At 38.0% G+C, this 18,199-nt stretch overlaps 5 protein-coding genes and 1 long non-coding RNA gene across 7 annotated transcripts; 3 read left to right on the forward strand and 3 right to left on the reverse strand.

Annotated features, from left to right (window-relative positions):
- Positions 1 to 158: 158 nt before the first annotated feature.
- On the forward strand, positions 159 to 3,092 carry LOC109858906 (UDP-sugar transporter UST74c-like; the record flags this gene model as incomplete). Its single annotated transcript, XM_020436609.1, has 4 exons — positions 159 to 1,167; positions 1,800 to 2,140; positions 2,212 to 2,435; positions 2,587 to 3,092. Coding segments are annotated over 4 exons (1,725 nt in total), but the record flags the coding sequence as incomplete, so codon positions are not given.
- A 1,935-nt stretch (positions 3,093 to 5,027) lies between these two features.
- On the reverse strand, positions 5,028 to 9,864 carry LOC109858901. Its single transcript, XM_020436606.1, has 14 exons — positions 9,739 to 9,864; positions 9,332 to 9,437; positions 9,004 to 9,244; positions 8,356 to 8,503; positions 7,980 to 8,275; positions 7,610 to 7,844; positions 6,869 to 7,528; positions 6,624 to 6,757; positions 6,368 to 6,526; positions 6,144 to 6,253; positions 5,893 to 6,060; positions 5,718 to 5,810; positions 5,492 to 5,633; positions 5,028 to 5,377 (listed from the first exon to the last, which is right to left on the reverse strand). Exons 1-14 carry the CDS (start codon positions 9,818 to 9,820, stop codon positions 5,075 to 5,077), a joined length of 2,877 nt encoding a protein of 958 aa, XP_020292195.1. The 5' UTR covers positions 9,821 to 9,864; the 3' UTR covers positions 5,028 to 5,074.
- Positions 9,865 to 11,414: 1,550 nt separating this feature from the next.
- On the reverse strand, positions 11,415 to 13,080 carry LOC109858897 (protein prune homolog). Its single transcript, XM_020436601.1, has 6 exons — positions 12,991 to 13,080; positions 12,645 to 12,886; positions 12,309 to 12,580; positions 11,982 to 12,223; positions 11,732 to 11,893; positions 11,415 to 11,659 (listed from the first exon to the last, which is right to left on the reverse strand). The coding sequence occupies exons 1-6, from the start codon at positions 13,024 to 13,026 to the stop codon at positions 11,486 to 11,488; spliced, it is 1,128 nt and encodes a 375-aa protein (XP_020292190.1). The 5' UTR covers positions 13,027 to 13,080; the 3' UTR covers positions 11,415 to 11,485.
- Positions 11,923 to 12,451, forward strand: LOC109858902. Its single transcript, XR_002250653.1, has 3 exons — positions 11,923 to 12,010; positions 12,119 to 12,200; positions 12,361 to 12,451. It is a non-coding gene; the product is annotated as an uncharacterized LOC109858902 (long non-coding RNA).
- Positions 13,061 to 15,303, forward strand: LOC109858898 (methionine aminopeptidase 1D, mitochondrial). Of its 2 annotated transcripts, XM_020436602.1 has the most exons (7): positions 13,061 to 13,161; positions 13,299 to 13,655; positions 13,753 to 14,013; positions 14,163 to 14,354; positions 14,470 to 14,620; positions 14,709 to 14,819; positions 15,010 to 15,303. In XM_020436602.1, exons 2-7 carry the CDS (start codon positions 13,584 to 13,586, stop codon positions 15,198 to 15,200), a joined length of 978 nt encoding a protein of 325 aa, XP_020292191.1. In that variant the 5' UTR covers positions 13,061 to 13,161; positions 13,299 to 13,583; the 3' UTR covers positions 15,201 to 15,303. The 2 variants fall into 2 exon arrangements, with proteins under 2 accessions (XP_020292191.1, XP_020292192.1); XM_020436603.1 differs by lacking the exon at positions 13,061 to 13,161 and having other exon boundaries at positions 13,443 to 13,655; positions 13,737 to 14,013.
- Positions 15,301 to 17,158, reverse strand: LOC109858899 (proteasome subunit beta type-4). The gene is made up of 5 exons (XM_020436604.1): positions 16,977 to 17,158; positions 16,532 to 16,738; positions 16,248 to 16,394; positions 15,975 to 16,173; positions 15,301 to 15,851 (listed from the first exon to the last, which is right to left on the reverse strand). The coding sequence occupies exons 1-5, from the start codon at positions 17,087 to 17,089 to the stop codon at positions 15,762 to 15,764; spliced, it is 756 nt and encodes a 251-aa protein (XP_020292193.1). The 5' UTR covers positions 17,090 to 17,158; the 3' UTR covers positions 15,301 to 15,761.
- Between the last annotated feature and the right edge of the window lie 1,041 nt (positions 17,159 to 18,199).

The raw sequence follows: 18,199 nt of genomic DNA on the forward strand, positions 1-18,199 counted from the left end.
CTGGATTCGACAAGAGAAAAACCGGCCGGATTCTGGACAATATGAACGGAAGAACGATAAGGTTATCAAAGTGTAGGTTCCTCATTGTGTGTCATTGCTAGTTGTCGGAGTAAACGATACATGTATTACGTATTCGTGGGTGACGAGAACGTTGACACACGATCGGAACGAGCAAGGGAAGACGAAAGACCGGTTCCGCTCTCACGATGACGGAGCGCGAACAGAATGCGATGTTTGCGCGCGTAGCGTCGGCGTTTTTTTACGGTCTGTCGTCGTTCATGATCACGGTTGTCAACAAGACCGTGCTCACGTCGTTCGCCTTCCCGTCCTTCCAAGTGTTAGGAATTGGTCAGATGTTCGCGACGATACTGGTGCTGTTCGTCGCGAAGAAGCTGCGCTACGTCGAATACCCCAACTTGGAAGCGGCGACGTTCACCAAGATCTGGCCGCTGCCGTTGATATACATCGGCAACATGATATTCGGATTAGGCGGCACAAAACAACTGAGTCTGCCGATGTTCACCGCCCTGAGACGATTCAGTATCCTCATGACGATGATCGCCGAGTATTACATTCTGGGCGTCAAGGCGCGCATGTCGATACAACTGAGTGTTTACACCATGATCCTGGGCGCGGTGCTGGCTGCGCTGAACGATCTCGCCTTCAATCTAGAAGGCTACATCTTTATTCTGTTTAATGACTTTTTTACCGCTGCTAACGGTGTGTATGTGAAGAAGAAATTAGATTCCAAGGAATTGGGAAAGTACGGACTGATGTATTACAATTCTCTGTTTATGCTCGGTCCGAGCATTTTGTTGGCCTGGTGGACGGGCGACATCGTCGCGACGTTGGAATTCCCCGATTGGACGAATCTGTTGTTTATTTTCCAGTTTTTATTGTCGTGCATAATGGGCTTCGTACTGTTGTACAGTATGCTACTTTGCACACTGTACAACTCAGCGCTGACCACCACCATAATCGGATGTTTGAAAAACATCTGCGTGACATATCTCGGCATGGTCATAGGCGGTGATTACATATTCTCGTGGTTGAATTTCGTAGGTTTGAATTTAAGTGTGATAGGTAGCTTGGTCTATACCTGGGTGACATTTCGCAAAAGAGAGACTCTGCAGCCAAAATACGCTTTGTTGACTGAAACTCAGACCAGTAAGATACAAGCCGTATGATTGTAACTGTACAAATATGTTGTAGAAATTTAAATTTGTACATACATATATGTATATATATATATATATATATCACAATGTGTGATGTATGGAATTTGTACAAAAAAAGAGCTCAATTTTAGGAGATATTCCTTCTTCAATGAGATAATTTGGTTGATCGTTGTGTTTAAATGTAAGACAAATTGTTAATACACACACATTTGTTCCTTTCTTCTTGTTCCTCTGTTCTGACTAACGAAGAGGTAATAAGGCATTTTCGTACTGGCTGTAATTACTAAAATTATCTCTGTAGTTGTTTTGTGTCACAAAATAATTTTTTATTTTTAGAAAGTTACGAAACTATGTGCAAAAAAAAAAAATGCTGCTGACAACTCGACTGTAATATGTACCAAAGTAATGTTATTGTTACCAGTTAAGTATACGCGCTAAGTTGTTGAAGAAATATTTAGGTCACAGTTAACGAGAACTAAGAGCATCGCCATAATAAAGTTAAAATGTAATGCGTGATTTGTACATATAGAATTACTACTTTTGTGGAAATAAAATTTATTTATTAACGAAACACAAGCAACGGCGCGACCAAACCTTTTTACCTTCCTTACTCGGTTTCAGGCAATTTCGCGACAACCCCGGCGAAATGCGAGGCGTTTCTGGAGGATTACGCCAAGAATCACATATCGTTATCTCTTCTGCAGCGTGCAATTCTCACAGTGGGCTCGGCAACCTTGTCGTTGACGAATCCGTTTCGTGGCGATATGATAGCGTGTCTTGGAGAAACTACCGGTGCAAATGCTCTAGCGCATTGTCATCAACAGATGAAGAGCACGGCCGAGGGTCAGCGTATACTCGAGCAAAAACCACGCGTAAACACATCCACCGTCGATCTTTCCTACCTCAAGGATCTGGCGCCGGGAACCGTGGGCAGAACGTACCGCGAGTTCTTGGATAACAATGTAAGATGAATTTATACTGTTTGAACAAACAGCCAGCACATGCATTTTCGTGAGCGAGCAATGTATTGCAGAAAGTATCACCTGACGACCGAGCAGCGGTGCAATTTGTTGACGATGTCGAACTGGCGTACGTGATGCAACGATATCGGGAGGTGCATGACATTTTTCACGCTATGCTCTTAATGCCAACGACAATGTTGGGAGAGGTGACGGTCAAGTGGGTGGAGGCTCTACAGACGCGTTTACCGATGTGCATAGCGGGTGCGATATTCGGTGCCAGTAGACTGCGTTCTAGGTATAAAAATTCAAATTTCAAACTTTCGCAGTACGCTGATTACTTTGGCACTGATGTGATCACGAGAATTGTGAGCTGATTATTCGCTACAAATCTCGCGCGTATATAAAATTAATTTATACATTTTACATATTGTGCGTGATCTTTTCAGACAAAGAGAATTGTACTTGAATCACCATCTCCCGTGGGGTATAAATACAGCGTTGAACGCAAAGTTCTTACTAGGTATCTATTACGAGGAACGCTGGGAGCAGTCTCTTGAAGATTTCCACAGAGAGATGAACATCACGCGTCTCGTATAACAATTTCTCTAGTCCCGCAAAACGCGTATGTTAAATTTATAATAAGAATTAATATCTATATTATTATTTGAAGAATGTAATTTTTAACTTTTTTGCCGATAATAAACAAAAAGCTTTACTGTTCATGCGTCTTAAAAATGTTTACTTCACAGAAGTAACAAACTCTCTCTGGTTTTCATCAAATTAATTCTGGTACACGCAAATCCTGTGTTTTTTAACTTTTCGTAGTCAGACGTGGGTCTCCCAGACCCGCTCAGAAGTTGCACATCGGCGTTTCTAGAAAAAATTAGTTTTTTTCTTAAACGCTTACATCTTCGAAAGTACTAGAGATTTGTTCAATTTGTTTTTTCTTTTTATCGACGCAGAAGTGTTCAAACTTTTGAATTAAAAAAAAAAAAAAATTGAAAAAATGGATTTTTCGCGGAGATATTCGATCTTTTAAAGTCGCAAAGGGTCTCACAGACCCGATCTGACTAACTCGTCGTCATTTTTCGAATTTTTCCCATCACGAAGGGTTAAATTCGAGTTTTTAGTTTTTTCAAAACAACACATACACACACACACGTTATTTTGATATTACAAATTTGATTTAATTAAACGTTACATCTGTTATAAACATATATAATCTAGAATTGTACGTTTATCGTAATTATTATTATCGTCGTTGTTGTTTCGAGTATCCGTTAATAATCTGTGAATTTTTCGTTTCCCCTGTTTTTGCTTTCATTGATTTCTTAGTATTATTAATATCGTATTACTTAAGGTGTATTTTAAAACGAGAGAGCGCGCTTCGCAAAAACCTTCATCCATTGAACGGTAGAAAATATTCGCTTAAAAGCTCTCTCTCTCTCCGCATTGATTTTCTCGCGATCTTTCGAAAATACTGATGACTATTTTTGGCACAAAGTATGCTGGAATACAATTCTTTTGTATTTTTAAATTGGAAGAATTAACGACGCAAAAATAACCCCGTGATTCCCGTGTAAACAGGGTTGTGCCCGCGTTTTAAAATACACATCCTCGCGTATTGTTGCTATTATTATTATTTATTATTATTATTTATTATTATTATTATTATTATATATATATATCTTGGAATAAAAGTAGATGACTTAGCTTTCGTAAGATATACGTGTAAGAAAGGATATTATGAAGAGTAATATTCTATTTGAAAATCCTTACGCTCCGTTTATACGAAATTTGATTAAAGATCTCAAATGATCTGCTCTCCTTTTTTCTAAGACAGACAAGCTGAATCGCGGTCACGACAAGTATATATATATATATATATACTATATAATATTTCACAAAATAAATACATATAAGTAGATGAGCAAAACTGATTGTCATTCTTCGACGTAATTGATATTACGCTCTCGCTTTATATGCCGATTTTACCTACGTTATCGTTTTTTTTTTTTTACTTTTTTAATTTTTTTTTTTTAATATTTTATTTTCGACTACACGTGCGTGCAACGAAGAAATTTTTAAGTTTAGTAAAAGTATATATGTACTCATAAAAGAGAAAAAGGCGAAACGTTTTGCGCGAAAAATCTTTGCGGCAAACTTGAACAAAAAAAGCGCTACGAAGCTTGCTCGCGTGATGATTTTTGACTCGTCTCGATTCGACGTTTTATATTAAATAGTAAATAGTGTATTACTAATAGAGAGTTATATGTAGAGGAAAAAGTGGATTAATCGTTCTATAATAATAAAAAGGATAATGAGAGTATCACATGTATATAAGCGTAGGAAAGATATGTAAATTTACGAATTAATAAATATAGAGATAAAATCTTTTATATCCGCTCACAAAATCACGTTCGCGTTCCTCTAAAATACCGAAAGATTTATCGTCAGATTAGTTTTTTTTTCTTTGGCGTACGCGTGGAATATAAATATTATTATTATTATAATATACGAGAGAGAAACACACGCGCGACTTGACTCGACGCATCAAACACCGTTTACCGTTAAGTTGTTAATAATCTATACTCTTATGTTTGTAATCGAAATTAGATAAATCTAGTTGAGCAGTAAGTTTAGTGGCCAGGGAGCATCCCATGTCGATGTGATTCAAGAATTTGTTGATTCCAATTGATCTGAGTATCGCGATTATTAGATATTTCGAGCCACTTGCAAAAGCAATCAAGAAAGCAATCTCAGGATGCTTCTTAGCTGATTGTAATCGATTTGGTCCGCGCCGCTGCTGTCGCTGAAGCATGGATCGTTTCCTACACGCTTTTCTCCCTCCCCCTCCCCCTCCCCTCCCCCCTCCCCCCCATCCTATCTCCTTTCTTTCTCGCAGGAACGTGTTCGCATTATATTTCGAACATTTTAATCCAGAGTCAGCTTCTTGAGGTAGCAATAAATCTCCTGGAAACTCGGTCGATCTTCCGCGTGTTTGCACCAACACCGCGTCATCAGCCGATACAGATCGTCCGAGCAGAACACTGGCTGTTCCAGAATTCGTGGGCATTTCTTCTTGCCGGCGCTGTCCAACAACTGATACCACAAACCGCAATTCTCCAACACCTGTTCCGAGGTCAGATCGGCGTAGGGCACGTCCTCGCATCGCGTCAGCACTTCCCAAATTGTCACGCCGTACGACCAAACGTCGGATTGGCAACTTCGTTTTCCCTTTTTTTTTTTGTTTTGTAAAAGATGAAAAGAATTTTTCAGCTAAATTTTATACAGTAACAATAACACGCACAATAAGAAGAGCTTTTTAATTAATTGCGAAACAAAATTTACCGACAAAACCGCTTCCCACGCCATCCAACGTAATGGTATTTTCGCGTAACTCTCGTCGATGTAATATTCGCCGTCGTATTTGTTACAGTATATCGCCTGGTCGGACACTTTGATCAGCAAATCTTTGCAGACGATGCAATTCCTGCGGCGCGTAAAAATAATACATTGATACACACATTTAAAATGAGATATTGCGATATTTTTGGTCGCGTAACGATATCTTTACCTGGCCGCCAGATCGCAATGTGGCACGTTCAAACTTTCGAGATACTTCATGCCCGAAGCTATTTGCGTGATGAAATTCAACGAGCACTCGTAACTGCGAAATTCATTATTGCATGTGAGCCCGTGGAGAACAAACAATCAATTAAGTTAACACGTCGTTATCCCCGCAACCTTACCTTATCGGCGCGTCGCGATCGCGGCTTTTCAGAAAACTGGACAAATTCCCGAATTCTCCGTACTCGAAAATGGCACTGAAAGGTTCTTCCTCAACGATCGCGATTATCCTGGCGATGTTGATGTCACGAATCTCAGCCAGAATGTGCATGTCGTTCATGAAGTCTTCCCTGAATTGATTTTACAGTTTCGTTAGAAAATTATATACGACTTTCACGTGTCGTACGTAAACTTTGCGAGAAAACGCTTTTACCTCAAAGAGTCGACAACGCCGCGCCACAAAGATCGGACTATCACCACTTGACGATTCTGAAGAATACCTAGATCTGGATTTTGTATGCCTTTTGCTTCGCACAAATGTACCTGAACGGACTCCGATTCTTATTAAAAAATTCTCCAAAAAGTTAACGGGAGAAAACGTGCAACATATCTTAGGCGAGAAAACATCAAAAACAAAAAAAACAAAAAAAAACTCACCAGACCAAAATTTCCCTCGCCGAGCTTATCGAGGATTCTCAATCTGTGCCGAGAGATACGCGGAACGTCGTAAGATCCGCGCTTGCACGACACAATCGAATCTCGAATGAGCAGCGGCGTGAAGAGGCTCACGGCCGGATGCTGATCACGTCTTTTTATCTACAACATATCATAACACTACCGAGTATTGCATTTCAACAATCGCTAAATCGCTCGAACGATTGCCACATTTGGACACGGAGAGAAGCTTTCCTACCGTTAAAATGTCCGTGGCCGCGTAATAACCTTCGTAAATTCTTTGATTGGATTTTTCTGAATTGTAATTCCATTTTCTCGATATCGTCGGTATTCTGCATTCCATTCGCGCTTCGTTCTCGCCAGTTTTAGAATCTAAAAATTCAACATCAAATTAAAAGTCAAGCGCGACGATGACGCAATGTCAAGACGTAAAATTGAAAATAAAAAATATTTCTTATTTCACACACACACACACACACACACCAAAATGTTCCGGTTTATAACTAGACTTCGCTTCGCATTTGGCGTGTTGTTCCGAGGGCAGTTTGTTAATCTTTTCATAGATGCTGTGTTTCTCGTTTGCGTCGACGTTGCCGAAATTATAATCGTCGCTCGAGGCCAGTTTGCTTTTCAGCGACAGTCTTGATTGCGACAGATTATTTACCACAATCGACGTGGGTAATTTAATGTCTTTCGTATTGATCGTAATGCCTGGCGCTGGCGAACTGCACAGCAACGCGGTGTGTTTTTGCAACAACGCGACTTTGTTGCGACCTCTCTGTTTCATCAGAAAAATCGTGCAACTCGAAAAAAAGATGATTATAGTCAGCGCCGCGCTGATCAGCCCGATGTACACCGGCGAATTGTTTACCGGGAAAGCGTTCGGTGTTACATTTGACTCGTTCAACACCATCGTTGTCTCGTTAGAGTTAGACTTTGCGCGTTCACGTTGAATGTTAATTTTCTTCTCGTTATCGGTTTTAGCCCGAGCTTTCGCATTGTTTTCGTTCGCGTCATCTTCGTTTTCCGCTTGTTTTAATTTGACAACTTGATCCTGATCGATTGTTTTCGACGTGGTCTCGTTATTGTTCGAATACGTCCACGACAATCGCTCGAACGCCTCGTCAAAAATGTTTGTCACATCTGAAACTGAATCAAATCGGAAAGATAATCGTGACAAGATTTCCCCACGTCAAAATTCCAAAAAACCAAATGACAAATTACCTGTTTCGAATGTAATTTCACTTAGTAGCAACCATTTTGATTTAGGTATCAATGTTATCTTGACAAATTTGCCCATTATAAGAGGCAACGGAATAGACATCGAAGCGCTATTTTTGTTTTCGTTATCCCTCTCGTTGCTGCTATTGATTTTGGAATCAGCGAATACTTCCGGTGGCGTGTATGCTACTGTATCTTTGTCATCCGACCAAAACGAGAAATATGCCACCGAGAACGTCTAAAAGTTGCTCAGATCAGAATAATTGTGTTAACCAAATGTCAAGAGAGAAAAATATCCACAAGACAAAAGTTACGAGTGCTCGAAGTCCGGAGCACTTATACATATATTTCTTTAATGAATAATTAAACAAACCTCGATATTCAGATCGGTCAATGTAATCCCGTGTATCGTGCAGTTCTTGAATCTCCGAGAAGTTTGAAACTCAAAGATCAATTCTACGTTATTCCGATTGTGCCAACCTACCCAGTTGGTCACTTTGTTGGATTCACGGATCTCGGTTTCGTTGCCGAGTATGCTGTCGGTTAATTGACCGAGTCCGTTCAATGTTAAATTCTCGATTTCCGTGCCGTCGTACGACGTGTCCTCGACGTTACATCCGTTCGGTCCGATCTTATCGGCTTTGGGCGCGGTATAACTAACGACGCCTTCTGCACACGGACAAGCGAAAGCAAAAATCGTTATCGACATTGGAGTTGAATATCGCACGTGAAAATAAAAAAGTACTTACGATTCCACGCACAACCGTAAATCTCGACGCGCATACACACGGTGCGCGGGTGCTGACTGTAGGGAATGAATCTCACCCGACTCGCGATAAAGGGTAAATCTAACTTCTGTTTTTCGACCAGATATGTGTTACTGTTACCGCGCAAAATCTGCAATGCAATCGTTATGATGAAAAACAACATTTTGTTTTGGTGGCGCATGCATATGTAGCAAATTTTGAAAAATTAGTTTAACGACATTTTTTTCAAGAATTATAAAAAAGTAAAACTTTGATTTTTGTACTTATAGAACGTCAAGAACGCTGAGTGTGAATTAATCTGTGATTAACCCTTCGTGGTCAGAGGCCTCAAAAATGACGACGAGTTAGACTCCGGATCTGTGAGACCCACGCGCGAAAAATCGATATTTTTTCAATTTCTCTTTTTTAAAAGTTTGAAACAAAAACTTCTGCGTTGATAAGAAAAAAAAACGAATTTTTTCTAGAAACGCCGATGCGAAATTTCTGAGCGGATTTGGAAGACACGTCTGGCCACGAGAGGGTTAAAAAATAAAAAGCCAACTTTCTTCTAAATGAATTATAATTCTCTCGTGTGATTTTGATGTTAAAATTCTTTCTGTTAAATTTATTTTGTTTTGACACGGCACGTACCTTGTTCCCTTTCAAATCTTTATACTGATGCCACTTTTCGCGGCGCCAGTATTCCAGAAAAAATGCCTCGGCATATTCCTGACCCTGGCCGTTACCAAATCGGCCCTGGGTTTCGGTCCACGTGATCAGATGATCTCTCGTCAAATCAATCTCCAGATATTCGCGTATAGCGCTACTGATTTGAGCCTTCGGACACCAAGCACCGCCGTTCTTCTCCTGCCGAATCATACATATATGAATTCTCATAAATTGCATCGATTTTTTTTTTTTTTTTTTTTTTTTTTTTTTTTGATAATGCGTATCGCATTTTCACATTTGTATCGTGTACCTCGCGTTTTGGGGTCCTACGGATTTCATCTCGTAACTGGATGACGCCGTGATCGCTTCATCCGGAATTTTTCCTTCTTCCATGCCGAGTGGAAGTATGCATTTTTCTAAAAAAAAAAAAAAAAAACAAAAACAAAAAAACTCCGCTTTCGAATATGCTTCAAATCTTAAAACTCTAAAGCGTCCAGTCATTGATATACAAAATACACGCTGCACAAATATACAAAAGAATAGGTAGCTATGAAAAATTACGTGTAAATTTCGAATTAGATGCGAAGAATTTTGTTGCCGGAGCACGATGTCGCACAAAAATCTAGTTTCTTTTCCGAATTACGGAAATATATTACAAATCGCCGCGCGATAGTCACGAGTTAACAATCTGGAATGAATTAGCGAATGTTTTCTTACCGAGAGTGTGTTCGACGGATACTTTCATGCACCAGCTGAACAGCATTAAAATTTCTATCAAAAGGCGTAGCACTGGCTCCATGATATGTTGCGATAACGGGGGCGCGTATCGACGATCCCGAACGCATTTACAAATCATAATACAATACAAGCGATCCTCTCATCGCGTCTCTCCCGAAAATCGCGGTGCATCGTGTAACATACAAGTGCAACGGAAGAAAAAGAAAAAGCGATTTACAGAAACGACGAGTGTCTACGAGGCCTGATGCAGCTTTTCGCTCGCATTGGGTGGGGATGTTGATACTCGGCGTAGCTTGGCCCCGGCTGTTGTCTGCGCAACAAGTATGGAACGATCAATATGCGTTATTGCGCGGGTGTACGAAATTTCGCATATTTGGTTAATCCAAATATACGCGTTTCTCTCAAATGCGCCCGCTCCCCAATTCCCCTGAGGAAAATCGAGCTTTGCGATCGCCGCCGCGATTACATCTCTATTTTTCTATTTACATCGGGAAACGTTTCCGTTCAAGAGATGAAATCGCCGATGCGACTAGAATATAGTGGTTTCATAATTTAAATCCAAAACCACGTACGCACACTTTGTTATTTTCTTCGCGAGATTGAATTAACTGTTTCCACATCGAGCTCAACGGCTCACGTCAACCCTCATTTCCGCGTTTTTATCGCTCATGCAAAACAGAACGTAACGTAACAAAGGCGTTCACAATGCGTTTCCCGTTGCACTTCCGCGACATTCATGCGAACGAAAACGGATCGACGTTTGCAATAATTGCTACGGTCACATTGTGATCGGGAAGAAAGGATCTTATGTAGGATGTTAGATAATACACACGGAGAGAGGTGATGTTTCGGCAACCAATGGCGGTGGCGATTAGCGTTCCATTGCGCAAAATCATGAAAATTCTAATATATATATATACTGACATACATGAATTGTACGCCATACAAAATAAAAAATAAAAAAATATATATATACATACATAAAATGCATTTATTGACAAAAGTTAAGAAACAAAGTAGTATTTTTAATATTAAATCGCTGACCAATAGAACGCCGCACTTTATTTCTAAAGTCATTTCCGAATAAATTGAATTTACTTTCATCGCTCCACAGAATTTTTGACCACAGTACTATATATATATATATTTGTACACCAAAGTTCTTAAATAACTACTTTGCTTCTTAACTTTTGTCAGTAAATGTATATGAAAAAATTAATTCTTATTATAAATATTTGGAATTAGAAATATATATATATATATATATATATATATTATTGCACATGTGCTTTTTGTTTTGTTAATGAGACACATATGTGTAATAAAACATATGTTCAAATAATCAATTCGCAATTCGCGAATCTTATCTCACCGTTTAACATAGGACGCTTTCCAGCTATGTACACAAGCGACACTGTGTAACACAGTGTTCATTAGTGTGAGAAAGAGCATATCAAGGGGTGCTTTCCAACTACGTACACAGGCGACACTGTGTTACACAGTGTCCACTAGTGTGAGTGAGACGCACTGATATGCTCTTTCTCACACTAATGGACACTGTGTTACACAGTGTCGCCTGTGTATGTAGTTGGAAAGCACCCAGTTGCAATGAGAAATCAGGAGTCTTAAAAGACAGGTTCATTATTTGTAAATATTCTATTTTTATATCACTCTTGCGATCCTACAAAATCTCCGTATTCCAGAAACGTTGGTTTTAAATATTTTTTCATGCATGTGTGTATTGCAACGATGTTTTCTGTACAATCGGTAGTATCTGTTTACGTGTTATTTTCACATTTTTCTGCTTATACAAGTACAGATTATAGTTTTCGCTTCGAATCTCTTTGATCAGATCTAAATTCAAACATGGTTGGGTGCAGGAAGTCAACGCTTCGATCATCTAGAAATAAAGAAGCGCTCAAAAAGGTGTAAGATGCGTGGATAAAATTCTGTACGTTGAACGTATGCTCACATCGCTTCCCAACTGACTAGATGATGTCGACCAAAAAACTGCAATATCTCTGAATACACAGTCGCTGCTCAAATCTTGACCGATGAGAATAGTGACAGTGCAATTTCTATCGTTAGTGAACTTTTCAATTGTTTCTCTGGCATTTTCTCTCAAGAGAAAATTCTGAAATTGTGCGAAATACATATTTCGTAGAATAGAATAGAATATTAATGTAGAATATTCTCAAAAAAAAGTAAAATTGCAAACATACTTCCACTAGTAGAGAGAATCCTACAAGAGGTATGTTATTAACTACTTTCAAATCTTTAATCATAAGTTCTTCCAGAGTTAATTCGCTGATGTCTGTTTTTGCTCTCATTAGTTCAATAAATGTATCTGTTCTATTAGAAGTGAGCCCGCCAAGTCGTTCGAGAGTGTTTAACACATCAATATCAACAGCGGTTGCCCGACCAGCTTTATCCGACATGTTGTAAGTATCAATCAGTATCGGACCTAGAAGCAATACGATGTACGACAATATCTAATTGTGCACAGTAGAGACTAGCTCCTCAGAATTAAGAGATCATACTTGTATTACCTCGTAACAAGCTTGATATTTGAGCATCTAGTATATCAGGGTGTTTTTGTAGAACGTTACGTGCAACAAGAGTAGCACAACTTCCAACAGTTTCTATGGTTAATGGTATGTTGGACCACGACCAGGCTGGATCCAATGGTCTATGATCGATAATTGTTACAACTGAAGGTTTTAATACAACATCTTCATTTGAAAGAGTATGATGATCAACTAGGATCAGTTCCAGCTTCTTTTCGGCATCATTCTGCACATTTTGCAAATTGATCTGATCTCTGTTAGAAATGCACACAAATAATATAAACACATCACCTCGATTTAGAGTGTCAAACAATTCACCTGAAAGTTATTAGATTCAATGGGACGCCGTGAGCTTTTAGACTGTAGACTACCTCGGTCTTAATGTGAAACTCCTTTTCTGGAATATTCATGACTGGTATTACGGCAACAGCATTTTGCTCGCGTTGTTTGGCTTCAGTATATTCCAATAATCCCTGAACAAGAGCACATACAGCGGAATCCAAATCGCAGGTTGGATTTCCCAGGATGACGCGTATCGTTTGATATGACGATAATTGCGTCTGACACGTAAAGAACGAGATATTAAATAATAACTGATTAAAAATAATTGATCTCTAAAACGTGGTGAATTATTAATTTTATTCTTAAAACTTCGATTATTTACCAAAGCAGCTCTCGATGCATTGAGAAACGATTCCATAGCTCATTTCAAAAATGAAAGACTGTCTGCTCGGTGAAGAGAATTATTGAGCGCTTTAAAGAGTATATCCGCACAGAACAGTTTCACACGATATGATGGACGTCTAATAGAGTTTTGGTCTGTGTGGATACAAAGGTTAGAAAACTTGCCATATCGATTATTACAAAGCGACGTGAGCCACTGAATTTGTCGAGTCACTGAATTTTTTTGAATCAGTCGTGTCATTTCTATATATTGATGCATTATTATTTATTTATTTTTACACCATTTAGTTGGCAGAGAGACTTCTAAACGGAGGGATTTAAACGATCACTCTCGAAATATCTCGATTTGATGTTTTTCGAGAGTTAAATCTCTCTAACTGACCAATTGCATCAATCGATTAAATCGAAGATGGTTGACTTGAAGGTTTTTAACCATGCAGGTGGAAGAAAACCTTAAAAGGTTGGTGTTTGCAGATGTGTGGCAGTGTTTGGGACTTGCCGGATCAATCACGTATTCATACGTATGGTGAATTGAATTATTTGCAATAAACGAGATTATTATAACCACTACACATGCGGTCGATCAGAAACATTATTCAAAAGACGTTAAGGTCTTCGAAGATGTGTCTTCTACATTTTCCCAAGGTAGTATTAAGGATTCGTCTTTTTCTTAGACATTTGTGTCATAAAGTGTATATACTTATAAAATTTACATTTAATTGAAAGAAAATGCTTATTTTAGGACAAAGATATAAAAATGTTGAGAAACGCTCATACTTCTAATGTCAGTGCTTTTGGCAAATATGATATTGTTCGACCTCAGATGGTTTCTGACCAGGTTGACGTACCTGCGTACATACCTCAGCCGTCCTACAGTCAGTCATCAATACCTGAAGAAGGACCAGAGATACCTGAGATCAAAGATGCTTTTCAAATAGAATCTATGAGACACAGCTGTAAGCTCGCCAGACGTATCCTATGTCAAGTTGACTCACTAATTAAGGTAAATTATTTTACTCTTAAATAACATTCTTTTTTTTTATCAACTATATCTATCACTCAAAACATTCGTGCATAAAAATAGTTTGAAGTATCGATGTGCTTCATATGATAAAACTTGAATGTATAAAACAAAAAAGCGGCATATGCTAGCCAGGCATTACAACCGATTTTCTGAACAACCAACTACACGATATGATTATTGCCAATGGAGCATATCCCAGTCCGCTCAATTATTACGGATTTCCCAAATCCGTATGTACAAGCATTAACAATGTTGCCTGTCATGGAATTCCAGACAATAGACCTTTACAAGACGGTGATATTCTCAACGTTGATATAACAGTAAGCGGTTTTAACTTTATTTTTAAATGGTCTGTGTATTCAAACATACAAAAACAAAACCATTTGTTAATGTTCAGGCTTCTTAAAACGCTAGTTGAAATTTTCTTTTAAATAGGTGTATCTGAATGGATATCACGGTGATTGTTCAACCATGTTTCAAGTGGGGAATGTTGATGCAGAAGGCAAACGATTAATATCAGTTACGGAATTATGTTTAAAATCGGCTATTGAAATATGCAAGCCAGACGAACATTTTTGTAATATTGGTAATACAATTGAAACAAAGTTTTTCTTCTTTCTGTTAAATGTGTGATTTTTATTGTTTTTAACATAGTGAAATTTTTTCATCTCCAGGTAATGTGATAGAAAAAATAGCAAATAAACACAATTTCAATGTGATACCCGCGTTTACGGGTCACGGCATTGGGACTTATTTTCACGGACCTCCAGATATTTTTCACTTCGGTATGGTAAACACTTTATTGACGCACTTTAAAATGAACTAGTTACGATCGGTCGTTTCTTTTTTGTGTAATTCAATTAATTACAATGTTAATAATCTAATTAATTTAATTTTTCTTACATATATTCAGTGCGGTTCTATCGTACTTGTACACACATTAAAGAATCACATCTAGAATTGTTTGTTTTTCAGCAAATTCTTATTCTGGTAAAATGAAAGCTGGAATGACATTTACTATCGAACCAGTTTTGAGTCAGGGAATGATAGAATGTGAAATTTTAGAAGATGGATGGACAGCTTGCACCATCGACAATTCAAGAACAGCGCAAATGGAACACACAATTTTAATAACCGATATAGGTTGTGAAGTACTAACGCTCTAAGTTACAACTATTGTAATTGTTTTCCCGATAGATATATAAATATAATTATTATACAGGATGTCCGACAATTAGTTTAATACGCGCGTAAGACCCAATGCATGCTTATTCGCGGATCTTTGTTAATTAATAAATTAGTTTCAAGTAACGGCTTGGTAAAACAAATTAAAAGAAAAAGAACCGAAGAACCTATGGTCCAAGTTGGCAGTAGACAATCAAACAATTTAATTTTTAAACGTCCAAATACACTGCGTGTATTCTGGACGTTTTGATTAAATTGTTAATTAAGATCTCGGTAACTATTGCTAATCTCGCAATAAAATGGTACAGGACTTTTCGACTCAGTTTTTACTCCTTCTACCTGCCTACAAAAGATGATTAAACCAATTGTCGGATACTTTGTATATGTACAGAAACTCGAATTAATTTACTCAATTATTATATTCGATATCATAATTGATTATATTTCACGAAGAGAAAATTATCTTTATCAAACTTTATCATAACTTATTTATTTTATTATACCTTATTTTGAAGAAATAAAAAAGAGAGAGTATATTAGTTTCACAAAATTGCGGGGCCCCAATAGCTATCTAAACTTAGTGGTCCTTCAATTTCGACTCCTTTTTCTTTTGTGATGATGCCAAGATAATACTAAACAAAAAAAAAGAAACCAGTTTGTAGATGATGCACACAAGAAATTGTTGAAAACTACTACTAATGCAATACAAAAAAATACTAATACTATTAAGTGATACATATTTGGATAGTTTATACCTTTGGGAAGGATCTTGCATCTCTGTAAAAAAGAACTTGCATTACTTTGTATAACAGTTCAATAGCTTCTTCTTTGGTCATTTGACTGTTATCTTCACAAGCTTTTCTTAGTAAGGGTGTCGCCATATAAGCACCATAACCTGTCGCTATCACTGGATCAGTATAAGATGTTCCAAGTTTATCCACAGTTCCCATAAATCTAAAAAAAAGCAACTTATGTTGATCAAAACAGAACTTAAGTTGGAATTTTCTCAAAATGCAGATAATGCTTACGGTTTTCCATCTTCCAAGCCAGCAATCACAAAATTATTCCAAAATGGATTGAAATTTGACCGTCTGTTGTACATAACACGTGTCAACCAGCAATGCAATGCTTTGGGTTTCAAACTAAATCCATCATCCAAACATTGTTCTTCCAAACTGAAACAATCAGAATATAAGATGATATTGCAGTTCAACAAAAGTTCAACAAAGTTTTTGTGACAGCTTATTTTCAATAAAACATTGAATATTATGAAAAAAATAAAAGCTACTTTAGTACAATCAAAAGAAATTACATTTTTCTTTCTACATAACTCTTGATACACTGAAAGTCTGCGTAATCTCCCGAGGCACCAAGAATGATATTGTCATTGACTTTCATGATACGCTCCAGATTTCGATAACGGGCGAGTGACCCATAAGATCCCAAGATATCGGCAGCTATGACGACTCCGTCTTTGAATTGTATTCCAACGACAGACGTACCGGTTGTCATTGGAGACCTGTATAAATATTTAAATATTATATTAAACAAGTATCTCTCTATCACATTTTGATTTTAATTATATTATTAACTTTATATTTAAGCTACACATAAGTTTAAATACATGTAAACTTTCACATAACTGTTTTGCACATAAGATGACATGCGAGTTTCAGAGTGGAAATAAGGTTATGACATACACAAATGCGCTTAAATAAATTGAACATTTGCGAATTGTAATTAGATATAAAACATACATTGATTTCTGGAATCCTCCAGTGCCGTACTGACTGCCTGGAAAGTGATAGAAGGCACCAGGTGACGGTCCATTCTGCCACAAAGGTAAATTACTCGCACCGTCAAAAGCCATTTTAATCAACTCAGTGTCGGTTTGATTTGCTGCAATATCTGACTCGGTCCAAAATCAACTCAGTGTTTCTCTATATATATGCGCGTTCCCCTACCTTTACCATGGGCTGTGTTCCAAAATTCACTGCCAGCGCTAAAGATCTATAGTTTACGTCACATATATTATACAATTTTAGCGCTGGCAGCAATTCTGGAACACAGCTATGTTGAAAAAATGGGTGCGTTCAGACAACTCAACAGTTGCACAACTGTTGAGAGATAATCACTTCTGATTGGATCATACTTTTGGAACCGCAGCAAATTTTGAAGAATAGTCCTATCATAAGTGATAATCTCTCAACCGTTGAGTTGTCTGAACGCACCCAATGTCTTTAACGTTGAGAGAGACAGCTGGTGTTGAACAGTAGCCTCATCTTTGTCTAGCAAAGTAGTGGGGAAAAAAGAAGTCTTCGCTGATTGATAGGCTGTGTTCAGTTAAGCAAGATGGAACGAACTAATGGAGAAAATGCAGGAAATACAGGAATTGGAACTAATGAATTCCTGTATTTCCTGCATTTCCTGTATTAGTTCGTTCCATCTTGCTTAACTGAACACAGGGCTGTGCTCAGTTAAGCAAAATGGAACGAACTAATGCAGGAAATGCAGGAAATACAGGAATTCATTAGTTTCAATTCCTGTATTTCCTGCATTTCCTCCATTAGTTTGTTCCATCTTGCTTAACTGAACACAGCCATATGCGCGCATTTATCTATACTATACGTCACGTGTACACAACGCGTCACTGAATCGCGCAATAGGCGCGGGGATCGGGGGGCAAGCGGGGCGGTTGCTCGTAGCGCCAACGAGCGCCGTGCGAACTAACTAGTAGCAATCGGTTGTCCACAACTACGTCGTGTCGATAATGTAACTGCTCTTCCTTCCTATTTTCTTCTCAAAACGTAAAATTATTGGCCAATTACTTAATATTTAACGTTGACAAATAACATGTGTATATATATATATGTATATATATATATATGTGTGTGTTTAATAAATGGATCTATTAATGTCTCCGGTAAATGGAAGGAACGTATATTGTAAAAGTCTCGTTTAAAAAAATATATGTATATTG

Source organism: Pseudomyrmex gracilis, unplaced genomic scaffold (assembly GCF_002006095.1).
Source record: "Pseudomyrmex gracilis isolate BER0280 unplaced genomic scaffold, ASM200609v1 scaffold_229, whole genome shotgun sequence".
Taxonomy (NCBI): Eukaryota; Metazoa; Arthropoda; class Insecta; order Hymenoptera; family Formicidae; genus Pseudomyrmex; species Pseudomyrmex gracilis.

Coding starts and splice junctions, on each gene's coding strand:
- LOC109858897 (XM_020436601.1), bottom strand. CDS start 13,026: ATGGAATCGTTTCTCAATGCATCGAGAGCTGCTTTG. Junction 12,887..12,990: donor ATGCATCGAGAGCTGCTTTG/GTAAATAATCGA, acceptor TTTACGTGTCAG/ACGCAATTATCGTCATATCA. Junction 11,894..11,981: donor GATTCTCTCTACTAGTGGAA/GTATGTTTGCAA, acceptor GCACAATTTCAG/AATTTTCTCTTGAGAGAAAA.
- LOC109858901 (XM_020436606.1), bottom strand. CDS start 9,820: ATGGAGCCAGTGCTACGCCTTTTGATAGAAATTTTAATGCTGTTCAGC. Junction 8,504..9,003: donor AAGATTTGAAAGGGAACAAG/GTACGTGCCGTG, acceptor ATTGCATTGCAG/ATTTTGCGCGGTAACAGTAA. Junction 5,634..5,717: donor CATTGCGATCTGGCGGCCAG/GTAAAGATATCG, acceptor TACGCGCCGCAG/GAATTGCATCGTCTGCAAAG.
- LOC109858898 (XM_020436602.1), top strand. CDS start 13,584: ATGCGGTCGATCAGAAACATTATTCAAAAGACGTTAAGGTCTTCGAAG. Junction 13,656..13,752: donor GTCTTCTACATTTTCCCAAG/GTAGTATTAAGG, acceptor TGCTTATTTTAG/GACAAAGATATAAAAATGTT. Junction 14,820..15,009: donor TCCAGATATTTTTCACTTCG/GTATGGTAAACA, acceptor TTTGTTTTTCAG/CAAATTCTTATTCTGGTAAA.
- LOC109858899 (XM_020436604.1), bottom strand. CDS start 17,089: ATGGCTTTTGACGGTGCGAGTAATTTACCTTTGTGGCAGAATGGACCG. Junction 16,174..16,247: donor GGCTTGGAAGATGGAAAACC/GTAAGCATTATC, acceptor GCTTTTTTTTAG/ATTTATGGGAACTGTGGATA. Junction 15,852..15,974: donor ATGCAAGATCCTTCCCAAAG/GTATAAACTATC, acceptor TTTTTTGTTTAG/TATTATCTTGGCATCATCAC.